We start from the raw sequence: 18,273 nt of genomic DNA on the forward strand, positions 1-18,273 counted from the left end.
TTCGCTACTCCGGCTTTTTTTTCCCAAGTCTCTCTACTTTTCTGAGGCGACAAATGGTCGTGTTGTTTCCGAATGCTAAGGACCGAGCAGATTATGTCAATGGAAGCTTCTGAGTTCAACGAATATAGAGAGAATTGGAAAAGCAAAGTATTTTTGTCCGCTTATCATGGCCGAGAAAAACTCACACTGTCCTCTCGATCCGACTATACTGATCAGCAAATCATCACCACTGACAGATCAACTCATGAAATTTTGCCTCGACATAACCCCTTCAAATAGCTATTGGCTCATTTCCTTCATGCAATCTAGGAGCTGTTCCACGACAGTTTTCCAACGGTGGGTCTAAGATGATATAGCACACCTTTAGAATGTTAGGTTACAGCCTGCAAGAGAGGGGTATCTTTGTTTATTCTCATATAGCTCGATGCCTGGGAAGCTCAATGACCCTAGTCACAGCTATTCATGAATTCATTTATCTTGATAAGAGATCAATTTGAGAAAAGGGTCGATTATGAGGTTTCGTAACCTTTTCGTACTCCGTAATAGCGAGTATTTCTATATTGTTAGTATTACATAATGCGACTGTGTATTTAGCAAAAGGGAATGTATTCTTCTAGCTCCCGTGAAAGGTTGCGTCAAATCATATTGCTTTTCGTTTTTCGTGACGATTAATCCTATACAAAATTCACCATGTCATGTAGGTGGCGCGTCCCACGGGTAGAGCAATAACTGACCCATGGAATTGTCACCCGCTCCATTGGGTTCGAATTCGGGATGTACAAAGTGTCCTGGGATACTTGATCACAAATCAAGTTTTCTAAATTTACCAAGACATTACTCGATAAATAATAGCCAGCTACTGAGAGGCTGCTATGTTGTTCTAGGCAAATGACGTAGCCCATTTTTTCACCTAAAAATATAAAATGAATAAAGTCTGTGTCAGATCACATACAGAAAGCATTCCCATTGATATGTTTTCATAGAGCTGAATTTCCGCATATCACTGTTTAATTTGATCTATCACCGAAGATCTTGCCACCAAACCCTTTTCTATCACAGACATTTTCTATATGGCACGAGTGAAAAACAGAAAAAAGGGATTTGAACGTTTCGAGGCCCCATACTCTATCTCGTTCCGTTGCATGAACTCTGTCGTTTTCATTGAAAAGGAAGAGGAAAAGCCTATTGTTTTACGCGGCCAGTTGGCTTTGAAGACTCACCGAAGGGTTTCGATGCCACTTGTCTTTTTAAAGTTTGAAGGGAAATCCAAGTTTGGGCGATCACAAAGTGGGTCTTCAAAAGCGAGCAAGATATCTCATTACTAAATTTCACAGATATTTCGAAATCTTCGATAATAAGAAAGACCTGGGACTTTAAATGGTCGAATGATGCAGAAAAATTAAGGCTTGACGACCAAGGCGGTGTAAATGACCGCAAGTTCGCGAAATTTAGATTTCACGATGACTGGTTTTCTTCAGACAACCAACCAAGACTTGCAAATTTCAAATCTCTTCTATGCAGGGCACACGTATGGCCCAAATTAGAGACAAATCAGGAAGCATATCTGGAGCCTGGAACTTACGGCATCGATTTTGAAATACCCGTTCATTTGACGCTGCCTGCTACAGTCGATCATGAAGATCTCAAAATTTCGTATCTTCTTCGCGCAGAGTGCACCAATAAAAGAACAACGCTGCAATCAGCCATTTCATGGGAGACTGTCACCATTATACGAGCCCCGGCTTTGGCGCCGCTGCTTGAACAAACACCAATAACTTTGAGTAATAGATGGGTTGATGGAACCAGGATCGGGATCTCGATTGAACGACGGTCGGCGCCACTGAACGGTAGTCTTCCTATGGTTGTAAGCGCAAGATCACGAGACTTCATTGATGGGTCTTCAATCAGAATCCATATTTCAGAAGTCGTTGAGAGATTTTGCAGATTTGAAAGCAACTTTCAGAGTCAGCCTTGGTTGACAAGCCGTTTATGCCATATTACACAGGGCCCAAAAAGCCTTAACGCAATACCTGTGATGAATGATGCACAACCGAGGCATAAGATTTTGATGGAGGAAACCCAAGAGGACTCTTGCAAGGCTTCAAAGCATTATATCCCTGTCTATTTGGAAAATTCTTTGAAACTAGCTTTCTGGAGCACGGAAATGGAGTTGAATGTTAGATTGCCGAGTTGTTTGCGGCACGCAAACGTCAAAAAGACAAGAAGCATGAATTTTGATGTTCGAGAAAAAAGGCTGCAGATTTCCCATCTCCTCGAGGTACAGTAAAGCAAACTCTTTCGACTCGACGATATTTAACTCACTCTAATTAGTTTGAAATTGAGGTTGCTGCCTCCAACAGCAAAAATTGTCTCAAACGGAAGGTTTTCACCAATAAAATGCCTTTCCAGCTACTACCGTGTGAAGTGCAAGATTCAAACCTATTGCTTCCTCCATACCCTGCATAGACAGGCGAAACTTCTGAATACGCACTTAACTTTACCTCTTTTGGTCGAGCCTCCTCACGTCCCTGTTCGAGTTCTCGGTAGCGATCGACGATGCGTCTGACAAATCGCATGTTTTCGAATTTCTGCATCTTAGTCCGACTTGAAACAAGCACGAAATATTAATAAGGGAAGTTAAAGTTATATTTGTCCTACTATATCTCGAAGCTAGGATAAAAGAATGGTTTGCTTTGCTGGACCATGACAAGTCTCCCAAAGGAGCAGAATTCAGACCCCGAAAAAAAGGAAGTCGGACCAAGCTCATCATTTCAGTGATTATCTTAATGATGATTTAAGTAATAGGCACTTTAACTTGCATCTTCTCCCAACTCAAAAACCCCTAGATCAGCTCCGAAAAAGGTTAAAAAAGCAAGCACACCTTCAATAAGACTTATAGCAGACAATGCCAGCCCCTCCTGTATGGAGATTCTTAGGGTATATTTCGAGTCGAGTAATTAATACAAAAATTTGCAAGCAATTTGAAGGGTTAGTTGTATAAAGTGAAGAGTGGAAGAATGGGATGGACGCAGGTATGCGGAAATGAATGAATGTGAGAAAATTATTTCCACGGCTAGAGGTCATCGGTACTCCGATCATGTGATCTGTGTTAATCTTACGTCAAATGATCATTACTTAACGAAGTATGAGTAGTTAGCCAATAGGAAAGCTTTACTACCATTAGCTACCCAAGCAGCCAGTCAGAAGATTTGAGCGGCTTCCTGGATGCAAGACACGAAACTTTACACGCAGTACTGGTAAATGACAATAAATTACAACTGAGTTTGAACTCAAAGCGTGGAGGCTGCCGTCGATCTAAAATGGAAGATCAAGCCTAAAAACGCAGGATTTGATGAAACTTTGACCGCAAATTGTATATAGGTCGGCACATAAGGGAAAAAAGCCGGCAGAGTGCGACATGTATTTTGAATTTGAGATGCACGTCTCCTGACACTGGACTCCGTCAATCACGTATTCGATAAAATAATTCACTTACCTCTGTAAACAGTCCTTAAGGCTCCCTTGTGAAATGACACTGTAGATGGGTACATGTAGCTCGAGCAGGGGAGCTTAACCGCAAACCCCATTTCGAATAGTTCTTTAATGACTTGTATCTGAATTTTCGCTTTCTAATCATGACAAATTTGTAGATGCGACTCTTGATTGGTTGAATAGTGTCACTGTTTTTGGAAAAATAATCTTTGGCCGTACAGAAATACCGAAATTCAGCCAAATGGAGGGTGTAGTGGCCTACGATGCTCATAAACGAACTGCAGTCCCACCATATTCAGACACTTCCATTACTTCTGTTCTTTCCGCTCTATCCTGTCCGTTGTGCCAACGCTGAACTGCAGCCAATAGATCTTTGAGCCACTTATCCTCAAATTAAATGCTCAAAGGTAGGTTAATATATGTTGTGTATCTGTCCATGCTTTGCCAGGCCTTAACGTTTGAGCTAGATACTGAACGAAAACCACATTTTATCGGCGAAAAGGATTCCCCGTCTCGTGTAATCCCGCTCGGCGATGGGCGAGAGTGTGTCGGGATGAGTCATGAATCAGTGAAACGACGTCCATCAAAGAGAAAAGACGGGCTGGCAGAATACAAGGAGAATTTGAGAATGCTGGAGAAAATTCACAAACTGGAACTCCAAAAATTAAACACACTCTAGATTTGATCACAATTTGCAAAGAAGAACCAAATTGGAAGATTACATTTAGTCCTAATATTCCCTAATATTCTCGATTTTATCTTGGGAATTTTTCTCAGCCTGTGGACATTTTAGTCGCTTGTGCATACGAAGATATATTCAATAGTGTGAGGAGAAAAGCCTTCAAAAGCGTTTTTCAAAAGGAGTTCGGAGTTGAAAGCACCCCTCTTGAACTGATGGGCTTCGTCAAATCCTCTTTTACCTGTTCAGCCTTGTCACGCGAAACACGATTACTATCTACAAAGATACTCTTGTTTCTCATCTCATTCGTCATGTCAAGAGCGTTTGATGACCACTAGACATTAGGCGTGTGCTGACTTCTGTCTAAGAATGTTGACTGAATGCCGGACAGGAAACTTTATTCAAAATCAACGCCGTAGGCGCGACGACCAATCTCCGCCCTCTTCCCCCACGTCTCTCTCCCCTCTCTTCAGATATTCTCCCATTGATACATATGGAGACTGATTTATGAGTAGGCACTTGGGGTTTGGTCAGAAATGTGGAAGCTGAATAGTATGTGAACGATTTTCATTTGCGGAGCCTGCTGAGTTGTTATCAACGCAGAGAAGGGCTAGTTGGTTTTTCAACCAGAGTTTAGCCCATCATCAATCCATTGTTCCATTGCTGTCGTTTTTCTGAATGCATCACTTTGAAGCGACGTACTCTAATTCTCAGTGAATTCAATTATATCTTTTCCGGACTCCAATAGTAAAGAAGGCACTCTTCAATTCCCCAACGGGCTTTAGGACTGATATCCAAGAGAGGTCCAGCCACCATAGTAACAAAAATAGTTAGGTTCTCGTATTCCTCTCTATGTGAGAAGCTCTCCCAAATAGTCGATACAGCATCATTCAAAGAACCGGCCCAGATGTGTGGCGACTCTCGAAGAAAGTTATCCAGAGAGGACAATATATTGCTTTCTTTCTGGCCCAGACTTTCATGAAATCTTTTTTCGCTTTCTTGCACAGAAGCCCATATGAAAAGTAATAATCTCAGACACTGGGAGACTGATCGATCACTTTGAGCATTCCCATTTGTTTCTTGTTCTGCTTGTCGTCGATTTTGTAACGTGTGGATTACTTCTTTCAATGAGGCAGCCTGTTGCAACTGATTGAAGTCCTGGAACCGCTTTGATGATTTGTAGGGCAAGTAGCATAGACCTAAAATCTCAAATATAAAGCTCTCATATTCCTGGAGCAAACGAACCACCAATGGCGGCTGCTCTGTTTCTTCTATCTCGACAATATTGAGCCTGGGAACTGAGTCAAATACAGATATCGTGTTAGTTAAAATAATAAAGGGGACTTACAAGGAAACAACAATTTGAAGCCTCCAATTTGTATGGAAAGCTTGATATCCTCCCCTGGTATGTGCAATTTGCCGAAGACCATGTTTGTGCATATAGAATCTGTCTCGCGTGCCCCAGAATCTCTGGGTATTCCATGAATATTAGTCCTCGAAATTTGGGTTTGCTGAATTTCGATCAAAAGCGATCAAACTTTTCTTACCGACGGGGAGATACTGCATAGATAGCAAGATTGAACGTACCTCAAAGGTGAGGAGCCGCACGACGCCGGCGAAGACCTCATCTTTAATTGCATTTGTCGAATTGCTAAGCCATAGATTGATAGTACCTATGGCCTCGGTTTTAAATTTCAAGGTTTCCGATTTGTCCTCATCTTCTCGCCGGTCATTGAGGTCAGCAGCTGCATGGGCTAAAATCCCGTTGAATGACGCGGCATTTGATAGGTCGAGTGGTATCCAAATATCTTTGAACGGGGAAAACATCTGCGATTTGAGCCCTGAATGTATGAGCTCGGCATGCATACCGAGCCCTAGGACAGCAGGTGACCTTGTCAGTATTCGGGACATTTTGATGTGGTAAAATTTGCTCCATCTGGGCTTACAATGATAGAAATACCGGTGATGATGTGCTGAAATTTGAAACGAGCCGAATCCAGCTTCCTGGTATAAGCTTGAAGATAATGCAAAGTTGATACCAGAAAATATCTGCTGGGAGATACCAGGTGCTCTTGTCTCCTTGATCGAGATAGAAGAGTCATGAAGATACGAGTAAGCGTCTTCTGTTGGTTGAAATTGAGACTGACTGGGACTATCGCGCTCGTCTTTTGCTCGCACTTTGCGGGATAACAATGGTCGCAAAGCTGGTTTGGTATGTCCGGCGTCTTCTTGGCGTCGCTGTTCGCTCTTTTTATGCCTCCAGTAGGATTTCATTGCGTGGCTTCGGTAAGTGGTATTCCCCATACCACTAACAAATGCGAATTCAGGCGGACCAGGCTCTGGTATTGTTTCGAAATAGGTGCGTGCTTTCTGACTATCGTTGTCTGGGGATTCGCTTCGATTTGTTTTATTTACAATTCGGGATCCCATCGCTGTTCAGTGCATAAAGTTTTTGTTAGCGATCAGGTTGAAAAGGATCTATTGTGCAGATTTTCTTTCCTCTGCAACCGTATAGGTTTAAACCCTCCCAAAGCCCTTTTTGCCATTCTCAATGTAGACTGAAAACCTTAGCGACATAGCCCGTGTGTGTACATGTATTACTGATGACCCGTCTCGTATGCCCATGAAGCTGTCTCGTAAGAGCTATGGATTCATAAATGCTTACACTGGGCAAACCCGCCTAGCTCTGGATTCATTTCTTCTATGCAAGCACTCAGTAAACCTTTCGAAGGAAGTTCTCTTCTCAATACCATAACGCTGCTGAACATGGCAAACTGGTTTTAGTCTTCATAAGGTATATCCAAGCAAATAAACAAAATTACTAGCAGTTCCAAAAGAGGAAGTACTACCTAAAATAGATTCGCTGAAATGTAAAAATTCAATTGGTCAATAGTGTTTCCTTATTCGCTAGTGGATATCGACAATGCCATGAAATTTCGCAGTGCCCCACGTCTCAGGTGAAACCCAGTGCATTGATCTCGACGACATTGGAAATCACATCATAGCTTTGCCGATAATTTAGGCAAAGATGAGATTTCCCTAAGCCTTTTCAAAGATTCCAGGGCACTAAAACCTGTATTATTCTACGTATTCGAGGAAGTTGCCGTTGGAAATGATTGCGAAGAGATGTGCCGGTCAGGTTCGGCTATAACTTTCAGGCTCAGGTACTCCGGGGAGGAAAGTGGATTGATGCCTGAATAGAGGAAGTTTATAGCATGATGCCCGCTCAGTAGATGAGCTGGAAGTGAAACCCTCGTATGTTTTCTGCTGTATGTTTTCTGCTAGCCCTTATTACCGATCATCGCAGTTTTGCAGCTAATTTCTGCCTGTCTTTCAGGAGGCCTTGAAATTTGTCGTCTCAGTGATAAGAGAAATTCACCTCCATGCTATGTAGAGAGTTCCAGTGCGGCATGGGGTATGCGCACCTCGGCGTTTACCAGGAATGAAATACCGAAAACAGTCTCATGGTATATTGCGACAAAGGTTTCATTTTTGAGAACAGCCCATAATGTTTACATGCTTTTCCGACTCAGCGCAGCTATCCTCATCTGCTACTGCCTACCTGAGAGGGACGATAAAGCATTATTAATGGACCTATGCTGCAATGCCTCGTTCCTCACCCCTGGTACTGGCATATGTTCGCCTGTTTGCAGCTGCTTTGAGGATCGACAGAACCAGATTTTACATACAAGTCGGGGAGTCACTAGGCATCTAACGTATGGAACACCAATCAAACCACGAATAACAGATCAGTTACTTCGACTGTCACGATAATGGCTCTCACGTAAAGGTCGCTCGTTAAGGAATTTTAGAAATATTCGACCATTTGCAGTTCCGACGTGAAGGCAGAGATCTAATTAGGCGTTCGGTCGGCGTGCTAAAGGGTGACGTTCTTCTAACTCAAAGAGCCGACCGTGTAAAACGCTCCTCTTCTATCAGTTACAGAGGAGAGAGTAAAGACACTTAACGAGAATACAGTATTTGCTGACTCTTTACTTTCCGTCGATACTCATTCTATAATTGAAAGCCCCCTTGAAATCAATTTTGTCGAAGTGAAAGATTATGTGCGAAAGCAAATAATCAAAGTTTTCCTTTTTGATCCATAAGCTAACTCGAAAACTAAATAACATGCCGAGATTTGAATCATACTAGGCGAAATAGAGAATACCGATCTCGTATCCAGTCTCTAGGGTCATATTGTCTTGTTCTTCAGAGCAGCTCCCTGCCGGTAGTAGGGAGTGGCCAGGATGAGGTAGAGAATCATGGGCTGACCATCAAGAGTCCCTGTCTGGGTGGAGAATGCAACAGATATTGCGAATCCATGGCCAGAGGGAATGAGTAGCAGGGGGGCTTCAGGGGCCACATTACAATATTATCGTTTCAAAGATGCACTCCAAAGATACGTTTACCCAAGCCTCGGAGCCGCCAAATTCTCAATTCCAAACCTGCCTCTAGGTAGGGTAGCGGTGAGAACATGCAACTGAAGATCAAGAAAGCCTGAACACGCCACACCTATGAGGCAATACAGTAGGTGATTTTATTGGCCAAATACTATTACCGAAGTTGGCTTTCATAGTGGGGCAGTGAGGGTGCCCCACTGGCCATAGAATTTTATCAAAATTGGCCAAATTTCAAAACACGTTATGATATCAGATTATACATACCATGACAGAAAAAAAAAAAACAAGCTCAGCGTACTTCACTTTCCTTGGTGAAATCTAGAGAAGGTGGTTTGATGGTGTATTGCCCTTAAGATAAAACCTCACCAAATATCGTTTAAGCCCAACAAATTCCAACTCTTTCCAGACATTATTGACGTACATCGGACAAGTCGTCTGAGAATAGTTTCCGAATGCATGCGGAGCCTGAATGGAAATACTTTTCGACCAATCGCGCATTGGATCAAACTGCGATATCAGAACAGTATAACGAGCCCTTTATTTTCAGACGTTGTATCATATTCAACTTGTGAATTTGCAAGACAGCTAAGGCCAGGGGAGAAACAACAACTCAAGGCGCAAATTGTATTGTTATATCTCAGGAACCACACTATTTAGCAACTTCTAGTAATCAGCAATTTTTAAATGACTTCCTGCGCTATATTTTAAGCCTAGATTCGTCTATCCTAGACTAAATTACCGGTACTGCGCACAGAAAAAGTAGTTTCGTACCCCGTGGAGGTGTACCCGCTGTGTTGAAAAACTTACTATCGAATCGTAAATACGCTAAGTACCTTAATTATAGTGCTACGGAGCTATTGATAGAGCTTGATAGCAGTTAGAAATACTAGCTTAAACCAGACAAAGTAAGGGAATTCCTTAAAAACGCTTAAGCCTAACCAACGACCTTATATTGCTCTCTCTTTATAACTAGCAATATAAGCTTTATAATCTCTATAATGATCTTCTTAGGAGATTTAGGATACTGTTAAGGTGGTAACTAAGCTTTCCTATATATAGATACCGCTACCTAGGCCTAGAGTACTGTGCAAGCACTAGTATCAGTATATTAATTATCGTTAGCCCTATCCGTAAATATATTCTCTGCTTTATCTCTAGATACTGTATATAACTCCAAGGGTATTATCTATCTTAACAACCGTAATCAGAAAAAAAGAATTTTGTAGTATAGAGTTCTAGAAGATAAAGAAATACATTAATAAAGTCTGAGCTAATTTTACTAAAGATACTTAGACGGCTACGTTGACTATAGTAATAATAAAAGTAGCTTTTTAGTTAGAGTTAGGGGACTTATAGCTTATACTATAGGATTCTTATAAGATCTAAATTAAATAGCTTTATTGCAATATATAGGTTAAAGGTTTCTACTCTATAGTCTTTGTTTATAAACTGATATAGGGGGCTATTGTATACAGTATATAGGTTAAGTTATTAGTGGATAAGCTAGGGAAGGTGAGGGGGATATAGGAATCTGGGCGCACTCTTCTTGCGGCGATGTAGCTTGCTATTCGTTGTCGGATTGTCGTTTCCACGAGAGTGACAACGCGAATGACGGCTCATCGCCAATAGGATAAATTGAGACGATTTTGGCTTGTCTAGCATCAATCGTGCCGCTGTTCTGGGCCGTCCGAACCAATGGAAAGCCCAAAGTTCAAAAGAGGCTTAGGCTCCAGTACGCACGTCCCGCGAGCTTGACAGACCTTATCCCCAGATTCGAGTTGTTTCCCAGCATCTTGGCTTCTGCGGGGTGAGTAGTTTCTCATTCCTTTGAAAGAACAAGAAAGTTTTACGCCGCGGGGTTGATCGTATTATGGTCCGAATAAAAGAAGGGCCGTGGTCGGCACTTAGGTTAGCCTGCGTAGTACATGCAACACAACGTCTCATCGCAACCTCCCTCGTACATACAATTGCAGACGCCAAGGGTACTTCAAAGCATAACGATGATATAGCGGAGGCGATTGAGATGGCTTCGGCAAAAGATAATATGAAATACGATCTTGTTGATCGTGAGGCTGCTGGGTACGCAAGCACCACCATTGTTGAGATTGATGAGGCAACAAATCAACGCCTTAAGCGGCTCATCGACAAGCGCGTTATGTTATTTATTGTCGTCACTTATCTTGTCTACACTCTAGACAAGGGAACGATGTCCTATGCTTCCATTATGGGTATTCAGGACGACACCCATCTTGTCGGCCAGCAGGCTAGTATTCGATGTTCTCAACACGGATTTAAACTCTACGGGCGGGGCTGACAAGGCATATAGTATTCATGGATTACTACAATCCTGTATATGATCATCCTCGTCGTTGAATTTCCAGTAAATTTCTGCCCCTCAACATTTGCACAGTATCCTGCTGACACTCCCACAGGGAAATTATATTATCCAAGGGGTCCCAATTGGGAAATGCCTAGGCGGCAACATTGTCTTATAGGGCGTAACACTTGCACCTCAAGCTGCAATGAGAAAGTTTGAGGGGTTGATCGCTCTTAGAGCCTTTCTTGGTGTGTTCGAAGCCGTCAGTCAACCAGCGTTTACATTGTTGTCGTCTATTTGGTATACACGAAAAGAGCAGGGCGTAGTTGTAACAGTTTAGTATTTGATCCCCTTGTCTCGGAGCCCTCTATCCCATATGCTGATTCTATGTCGCATATTTATGATGAACGGTCTAAACCAAATTTTAGGTTCTCTATTGACATTTTGCTTTTCATTCATTCCAATCACCTCTCCAGTGGGGTCATGGCAGGCGCTCTTCATTACATATGGAGTTTTAATCGTTATATGGGGTTGTTTTGTGGCATGGTGGATGCCAGATTCTCCTATGAGGGCTCACTGCTTTACCGAGGAAAACAAGCACCTCATGATTGAACGGGTACGCAAGAATCGAACTGGTTTGCAAAATTGTAAGTTTCGTAAAGACCAAGTCTTTGAGATAATAAAGGACCCGCAAGGCGAGTGGTGTTATCATTTTACAGCCTTTGTATGCTATTGATGGACGTTAATCACGGTATAGTTTACGCCATTATTCTTATTCAGAATTTGCTGACAATACCATCTGGGGGACTTGGTGCTTTCAACAACATCATTGTCAAATCGTTTGGATTCACAACGTGGCAAACACAGCTCCTCCAAATGGTGTCTGGTGCGGTCCAATTGATCTCCATTCACAGTGCAGTGTGACTTGATAAGCGGTTCAAGCAAACCATATTGGTAACGATAGCCTTTTTAGTCCCCACCATTGCAGGAGTCATTGTGCTCTTGACTGTCCCATTCACACATGACAAGAGGACCGGCCTCCTTCTTGCTTATTATATCATGATAGCTTGTTGGGGCTGTGCGGGTCTTGCTCTATCAATAGTCACCAGGAACGTTGCCGGCCAGACAAATAAATTGTCGTTATCGCTTGTAACTTTGTGTTCTGGGCAGTATGGAATTCTATTGGGCTACAGACATTTCGCTCTCGTGATGCACCTCATTATTTCCCCGCCTTGGCTACTGTTTTGGGCTGCTTCGTGCTTCTAGAAATTATTCTCTTTTCGCTCCAGATGTGGTACATCAGTCAGAATCGAAGTCGTGACAGAAAGGTGGACGAAGGAGAGATTGCTGCCGATGTTACTTTCACTTATTCTTTTGAAGATGTCACTGATAGGGTGAGGCATTCCATTCCATTCCTAGCTGAGTCCATTAATCTCGTCTGAATTTGAGTAACCCATGTATAGGAAAATCTCAACTTTCGCTACATTTACCAAGAAGGGGATGCCGCGGTCTAGCGGTTCGGGTTCCACCAAGTTGAAATCGCCTCCCATAGTACTTGAAAATAGTTTGAACTGGACATGTCAAGATTGAAAACGCTGATATTTCTTGCTTTCAATTTTCTCTTTTGGTTTTCGAGGTTGCTATGAATGCAGCAGACGTGGCCACCTTTGTTTTCTTTGGCGGCATATAAATCGAATAACAGATACCTTCCCCGGCACCTGTATCTATATCCAGGAATTATGGATTGTAGATAGCACTCTATCAAGGAAGACTCGCTCAGATCTGTCCAATCTGAGGGCACCCTGGCGACGTCAAAGAGAACTTATGAAAGAAAGTTTGATCCGTTAATAAATCCGAGCCACTTGGTTTTTTGTAGCAAAGTCCGGTTTCGAGGGGCTCGTGTAATATCTCAGAGAGCTTTAAAGGGGTCGTCTGGAGGCCAGATTCTAAGATCCTGGGCCACGGTGTATGCCCTCTTTGATTTCAATGCTAGCCTGTGCGCGCTGAGATTTCTACATAAATACCCATACCCATAATCTTCCATAAGCTGAAGTTCAAGCTGCTACATATATTTCCAAAATCAAAATGACAAAAAGAAAGAATTCCGAGCCAGAGAATAAAAATGACTCAAAGACACATTATGCCAGGCCATATTCACTTTCGGTCCATAATGGACCGCCGATTGGAGAGTTCAGGAACGCTCCCAAGGGCTGGATTTCAGACGATCGCGATATACATGAGGAGTAGGTGGCTAGAATAACTGATAGTTCACTTGGAAGGTGATCAACTAATGTAGAGGATCATAGTGACGTTACCGCAAATATACAAAGATGCAAGGAACGAATTGAGGATGGAATCATGCCACAATGGTGGGAAAGAAGACTTCAAAAGTACGAGGCTTATCAGGCCGAGTTTGATCGAGAGATTGGAACACTACCCCTTGATCTGGACTCGGCGGTGGCTATTCGCTTGAGGGATCTCAAAAATGTGCGGGAAGATCTTAAAAATAACGGGGATAAGCGCAACCTTCTATCGACGGTAAACGCCCTCATAGAAGCCTACATGTCCAAGGGGTTGAATTGGAATGACGGACTGGTGACATACTGGTCAAAGCGCAAGAAGGTTTGTGATGGCCCGAAGGAATTCACATGGAAAGACTTCGATCTCTACAGCGAAATGCATCAAGGACACCAGAGTTTCTGGGTTGGTTGAAGGTGTAGGTAATTTCCAGTCTATCATCAACTTGGTAAATGTGTTTTAATTATCAGACTAGCTTAACGGCCCTGGTCCCATGAATGTTCTTCCAGTTTTCGCCACAGATAAAAAAGCTTTCACAATTCCTCCAAGGACTGCACAATTTATGCATGAGGTAAATATATATACTTCCCTTTCAGCTCTTCTCAGGGGCGCTCTTTCAATCTATTCCTTTGACCAAACCAATGCTTATGGATTACATTTCGCAGATCGACTTCAATCTTCGAATTCCGTCAGTTCCAGCGATGGATGAAGGTGGTGAGAACAGCGATAGAAGTGAAAGCGACAACACCAGTGACAAATGCTATGACAAAAGTGCGGAGCTTAGTTTCATAGATGATACTGGCTCTGCCATAATGGTATTATATGCGGATGATCTAGAAATGCTCGAGAACAAGGCAACGCAGCTGGCGAAGATAATGGGAGCAGCGCGATTGAACGGGGCATTTGGAGGTTCCAATGTGATAGTTTATAGAATTGAAGTCAATATGCGAGATCACAACGGTAATGACATGGTTGACTGGACCTCAATTCAGGTGGCTGTTGTGAACCACGATCGCCCAGTTGGGTGCGCGCGTCTTAGTGGGCCTTGGATGAGACATCGATTTTTTGTTGGAACTTCACCAAATAAAAAAGGAATTTTATGCATCGCAAGAACAAAACTCTCTTCATGCGAAAAATAGAAGCAATTGCTCAGGAAAAGGTCGACCCCATCCCTGCCGATCTTAATCTTCCAGCTAACCCCCCAGGACGTCTGTTTGGAAGTGCCCGAGGCCCTCCCATGCCTGGCACTGCCCCATCTCCCCGTGGTGGAGATAGTAATGATGATATTGCCGTGGTACATTATACCGCAAAACCATATTCAGACAATTCTAGCTCCGATGCCCCTGGAGCGAGCCCATCTGCCACTGGGGGCAGTGGGACTTAGGACATCGTGTCAAAATCCGAATTACATCATAGTTAATATGATTTCACTTTCTTCCTGGGCGGTCGAACTCTTACTCAGGTTACAATACAGATCGAACTAGTAAATTCTGCGCATATTCTGTGCCTTGACAAGCCCAATGCGGGTGACCTTGATGTCCAAGCATTTAACAGCCGATTAGTGTCAGGTGACCGAGGAAGCTAGTACTAGACCATTCAAACTTCATGCGTCTAGCCACGGATTCAATTTAGTACTAGTAAATACCGGTCAGAATACATACTGGTAATGCTTCTAGGTAAGTCTCTAGAAGGAAAATACACGACCTATGAGGCCGGATATAATTACAACCTGTGTAAAAGTAGATCGTAATCGAAATATGCCGGTCTTTAATAGGTGGTTGAAAAATAACCTGATAATTTCCAAGCATAAATGGCAATATACAGCGCTCCTATATGTATATTGCTAGTAAACCTCGGGCTTACAAATGGATTTCCTATCTTAAACTTGAAAGCCATGACTAGTCGATAGGGTCGACTAACTCCGATCTAACTTCTCTCGATTTTTGAACTACAACTTGGATTTACATCGGACATTGACAGTAACAGCATGAATGATATCAAAATACTAGATATTGCCAGTATCCGAAATATCAACTTTGAACGAAAGCAGCCTCCTGCCAGATATTAAGCCGACTGTTGGTGAGTGTTTCCTCAGGCACACGTAGCCTCAGGCAATTAGTTGCATGTCTCCGAGATGGACTGTTTGCTCTCTTGTTTCCATTCACCACTTGAATTCTTCGGTCACTCCCTAGTTATAGCTCCAACGGCACGTTCTTGAGGTTAGGCGCTACCTTCAACCTGGAATTGGCCAACCCGAGTAGAGTAGATTGGTGCATTATTATGAGGTGTAATCTTATGTAAAATTATATCATTTCACTATCTAGTTCGACCATGAAAGGAGGTTCATCTCTACTAGAAGCAATTTCTTTCATTCAGGAAGTCACATCATCCCCTCTCCCCCCTTTAATACTCATTGGGCCCTGAAATACCAGCTTATGAGACCAGGCGTGGAGCGCTGTGCGAAGACAGGAAGCTTCAGCAAACCCTATGGCCTATCCTCTAAACACATCAAAACCAAAAGCTGCGACGCCCTCTCTAACGTAACGGTCAACGTTTTCGGTGACGGATGGAGATTCAATTGGTTCCGGCTAGATTGAGAACTTTTCTTTGGAAATGACAACATCCTCTACCGCTTGCCTATCAATTGCTTTTGGTCGTACACAAGCGGTCGGCACGTGGAGACCCATATTCTGGACGGAGTAGCAGTTGAAGATGGACGGGGAGTGGGTCACCTAGCATGCGAGCCGTCTTATCTGAGTTTACCCTAGAAAAGCTAGAGCCAAACAAGCTTTCAAGTGGGCCTGGTTCTCGGGGCTCGGCAATCAATGTGGCATGATTCTCTTAACTTATGTACGTACTGGAAAATCACATATCGTTTCCGAAAATCTGGCCCCAGAAACGTATAGATGTCATCTCATAACTAGCTCGCGCCAAGCAGCCTTGCCCCAGTATTGTCCAAATAGTCTTCGATGGAAGGCTGGAGGATACCTAACGGATGAAACAGCTGTCGAATCAATTTCACTATTCAAGTTTTAAGTTTGATTCTATATAGAGGGTACCTGGCCGCGTATCTCCCAGCTTCTCGATATTTAAGAGGAATTTATCAATTATACTTCACACGGTATCCACAACTGGGACAGCTTCGATAATCGATTCCATGTTGGGGCTCACGTTCCAAATCCCGATGATTTTTAGCCCAGCATTGAGCAAAAGCTCTCTCCACTGTTGCTCAGATCGTTCAACTCCCGCACCAATACTCATCATCTGAATGTCCATCGCGGCCTGCATGCGAGGGACGTTTGTGTCTGGCAGAACAAAATCAATGATGATGACGCGGGAGTATCCTGGCTTCATTGCGGAAACAGTATTCATGAGAATCTTTTGGCACATCCGGTCCGGCCAATCATGGAATATGGCTCGGAAGCAATAGGCACAGGCACCTGTCCTTATTAGTAGGATTCTTCTTTTTCATTGTAGGCTCTCCAGGACTGGCGTTTGGCTTACCTTTGATAGGTTGGGGGTCAAGGAAGCTGTATGAGATTTTCTCTATTCCTTCTCTTTCCACGCTGGAGATAATCTTAGGAAGATCTTGCAAGATCAGGCGCCCAGGAGGCTTGGGATATTGTGCATGAAATCTCGCCAAGTCATGGCCTTGATTTCCCCCCAATGTCAACAAGGAAAACAGCATCGGGGCTAACCACTGCTCCTGCCATGAGTTGCTCGATTGGATATATGCAGAACCAATTGGGCCTTCCTTCACGTCGACTTGACATGTAAGAGTTGAAAAGATCTTGATGTAATCTGTTCTCAGCGAGCCACTCAAATTGACTTTTCCCCACAGCCCATTTCATTGGCGAGGTAGAATATTCTTGGGGGTTCCTGTAACCGTGACGTTGAAAGTATTCAGGAAGCTTGGAGAGGGTCGGAACGGTCAAGTCAAAGCTAGAGTTGAATATTAACCTCCAAATCGACAATATTAGGGGTGGGGGTAGTTACTCACATGCAACGTACACCGTCACGTCCTATTGGATGTATCATACTAGAGGACTTGTCCGTGGCAATATACTTCTCCGGCTCCAAAGTCGCGCATAGCCCGAGTGCGGTCATCATCCTCATAAGGCGAACTATGGTTCACCCTTCATGTTAGTGTCGACCTCAAGGGCGGTATCTTGGTATGTCTAGTTATCTTTGATAAATCTCACCAATTAATCCTCGATCCCCTCCAGTGTCTCTGGCCAGATCGGTCGCCGAGACGCCGCTTTTTGTTTCGGTGTTGACCAGCAATGGAAAGATTCCAAGGTCTACGACAGTACGCAAAGCAGCATTTTCCGGTAGCTTCAGCAGGATCAATGTCTTTTCTTTAATACAAAGGAGAAATGGTGAGGGTATACCTGATATATGAGACGCAGAATCGTCTCTGTAGGTGTTTCAACAGCTAGTTTGAGTTCATCCACAAGCTGGAGGAGACGGGAATGACCATGCCCAGAGCCAACCGAAGGATCCAACACTTGGTTTTTGATCTCAGAAATCAATTTCAAAGTGTGAACTGTAGACATTCTGCACTTGGGATTCAAACAGATGAATTTCGAATCTTATTCTACCTAGAGGTTTGAGAAAATGAACAAGTAGGATCCAAGCATCAATTCGAGCCTTTTATAGCCATTACTTAGCCCCCTACGCACTGGTACTCATAATTCCGCGGCCATGTGTGCATTCTGGCGGGATTTACCTGTCCGATCTCGCTCACGCGAGACAGGAGATGCCAGTGCCGAGCTGGTCCCGTTTCCATCCATGCACGAGAGTGGCCCGTACGCCGATCTTTGCCATTGTGGAACCCAGAGCGGGAAAACAAGACGCAACTAGGCTTTATCCGTCAGTCTTTGATGGCTGTGATCGCCGTCCTAATCTTTCTTAAGCAATTTGAAGTTAATGACGGGAAATTCAATGTTCTGCCGAAGTGTATCAGCTGGTCTGACGTACTTGGCGACTGATCAATTCTTCGCCAATGGCGTGAAACCGCTTGTCCATATTTTGCTCAAAGACAAAGGAGAGGCAAGGTGGTATAGAAATCAATAGAAAAATAGACC

General features: G+C 43.3%; 6 protein-coding genes across 6 annotated transcripts; 4 read left to right on the plus strand and 2 right to left on the minus strand.

The window, feature by feature from the left end:
- Positions 1–5,659: 5,659 nt before the first annotated feature.
- On the minus strand, positions 5,660–6,601 carry N7509_011521 (tachykinin family protein; the record flags this gene model as incomplete). Its single annotated transcript, XM_056636158.1, has 1 exon — positions 5,660–6,601. The coding sequence occupies one exon, from the start codon at positions 6,599–6,601 to the stop codon at positions 5,660–5,662; it is 942 nt and encodes a 313-aa protein (XP_056482188.1).
- A 3,840-nt stretch (positions 6,602–10,441) lies between these two features.
- On the plus strand, positions 10,442–10,885 carry N7509_011522 (uncharacterized protein; the record flags this gene model as incomplete). The annotated part of the gene is made up of 1 exon (XM_056636159.1): positions 10,442–10,885. The coding sequence occupies one exon, from the start codon at positions 10,442–10,444 to the stop codon at positions 10,883–10,885; it is 444 nt and encodes a 147-aa protein (XP_056482189.1).
- A 39-nt stretch (positions 10,886–10,924) lies between these two features.
- Positions 10,925–11,228, plus strand: N7509_011523 (uncharacterized protein; the record flags this gene model as incomplete). The annotated part of the gene is made up of 2 exons (XM_056636160.1): positions 10,925–10,951; positions 11,067–11,228. The coding sequence occupies 2 exons, from the start codon at positions 10,925–10,927 to the stop codon at positions 11,226–11,228; spliced, it is 189 nt and encodes a 62-aa protein (XP_056482190.1).
- Positions 11,229–11,264: 36 nt separating this feature from the next.
- N7509_011524 (uncharacterized protein) lies at positions 11,265–12,330 on the plus strand (the record flags this gene model as incomplete). The annotated part of the gene is given in 4 exon segments (XM_056636161.1): positions 11,265–11,592; positions 11,646–11,806; positions 11,822–12,037; positions 12,082–12,330. The coding sequence occupies 4 exon segments, from the start codon at positions 11,265–11,267 to the stop codon at positions 12,328–12,330; spliced, it is 954 nt and encodes a 317-aa protein (XP_056482191.1).
- Positions 12,331–13,246: 916 nt separating this feature from the next.
- On the plus strand, positions 13,247–13,600 carry N7509_011525 (uncharacterized protein; the record flags this gene model as incomplete). The annotated part of the gene is made up of 1 exon (XM_056636162.1): positions 13,247–13,600. The coding sequence occupies one exon, from the start codon at positions 13,247–13,249 to the stop codon at positions 13,598–13,600; it is 354 nt and encodes a 117-aa protein (XP_056482192.1).
- Positions 13,601–16,300: 2,700 nt separating this feature from the next.
- N7509_011526 (uncharacterized protein) lies at positions 16,301–17,742 on the minus strand (the record flags this gene model as incomplete). The annotated part of the gene is made up of 6 exons (XM_056636163.1): positions 16,301–16,626; positions 16,691–16,799; positions 16,861–17,128; positions 17,187–17,310; positions 17,389–17,521; positions 17,578–17,742. 6 exons carry the CDS (start codon positions 17,740–17,742, stop codon positions 16,301–16,303), a joined length of 1,125 nt encoding a protein of 374 aa, XP_056482193.1.
- Between the last annotated feature and the right edge of the window lie 531 nt (positions 17,743–18,273).

Source organism: Penicillium cosmopolitanum, assembly GCF_028827165.1.
Source record: "Penicillium cosmopolitanum strain IBT 29677 chromosome Unknown utg000011l:1.0-3548175.0:1.0-3550911.0, whole genome shotgun sequence".
In the NCBI taxonomy this organism is placed as follows: domain Eukaryota; kingdom Fungi; phylum Ascomycota; class Eurotiomycetes; order Eurotiales; family Aspergillaceae; genus Penicillium; species Penicillium cosmopolitanum.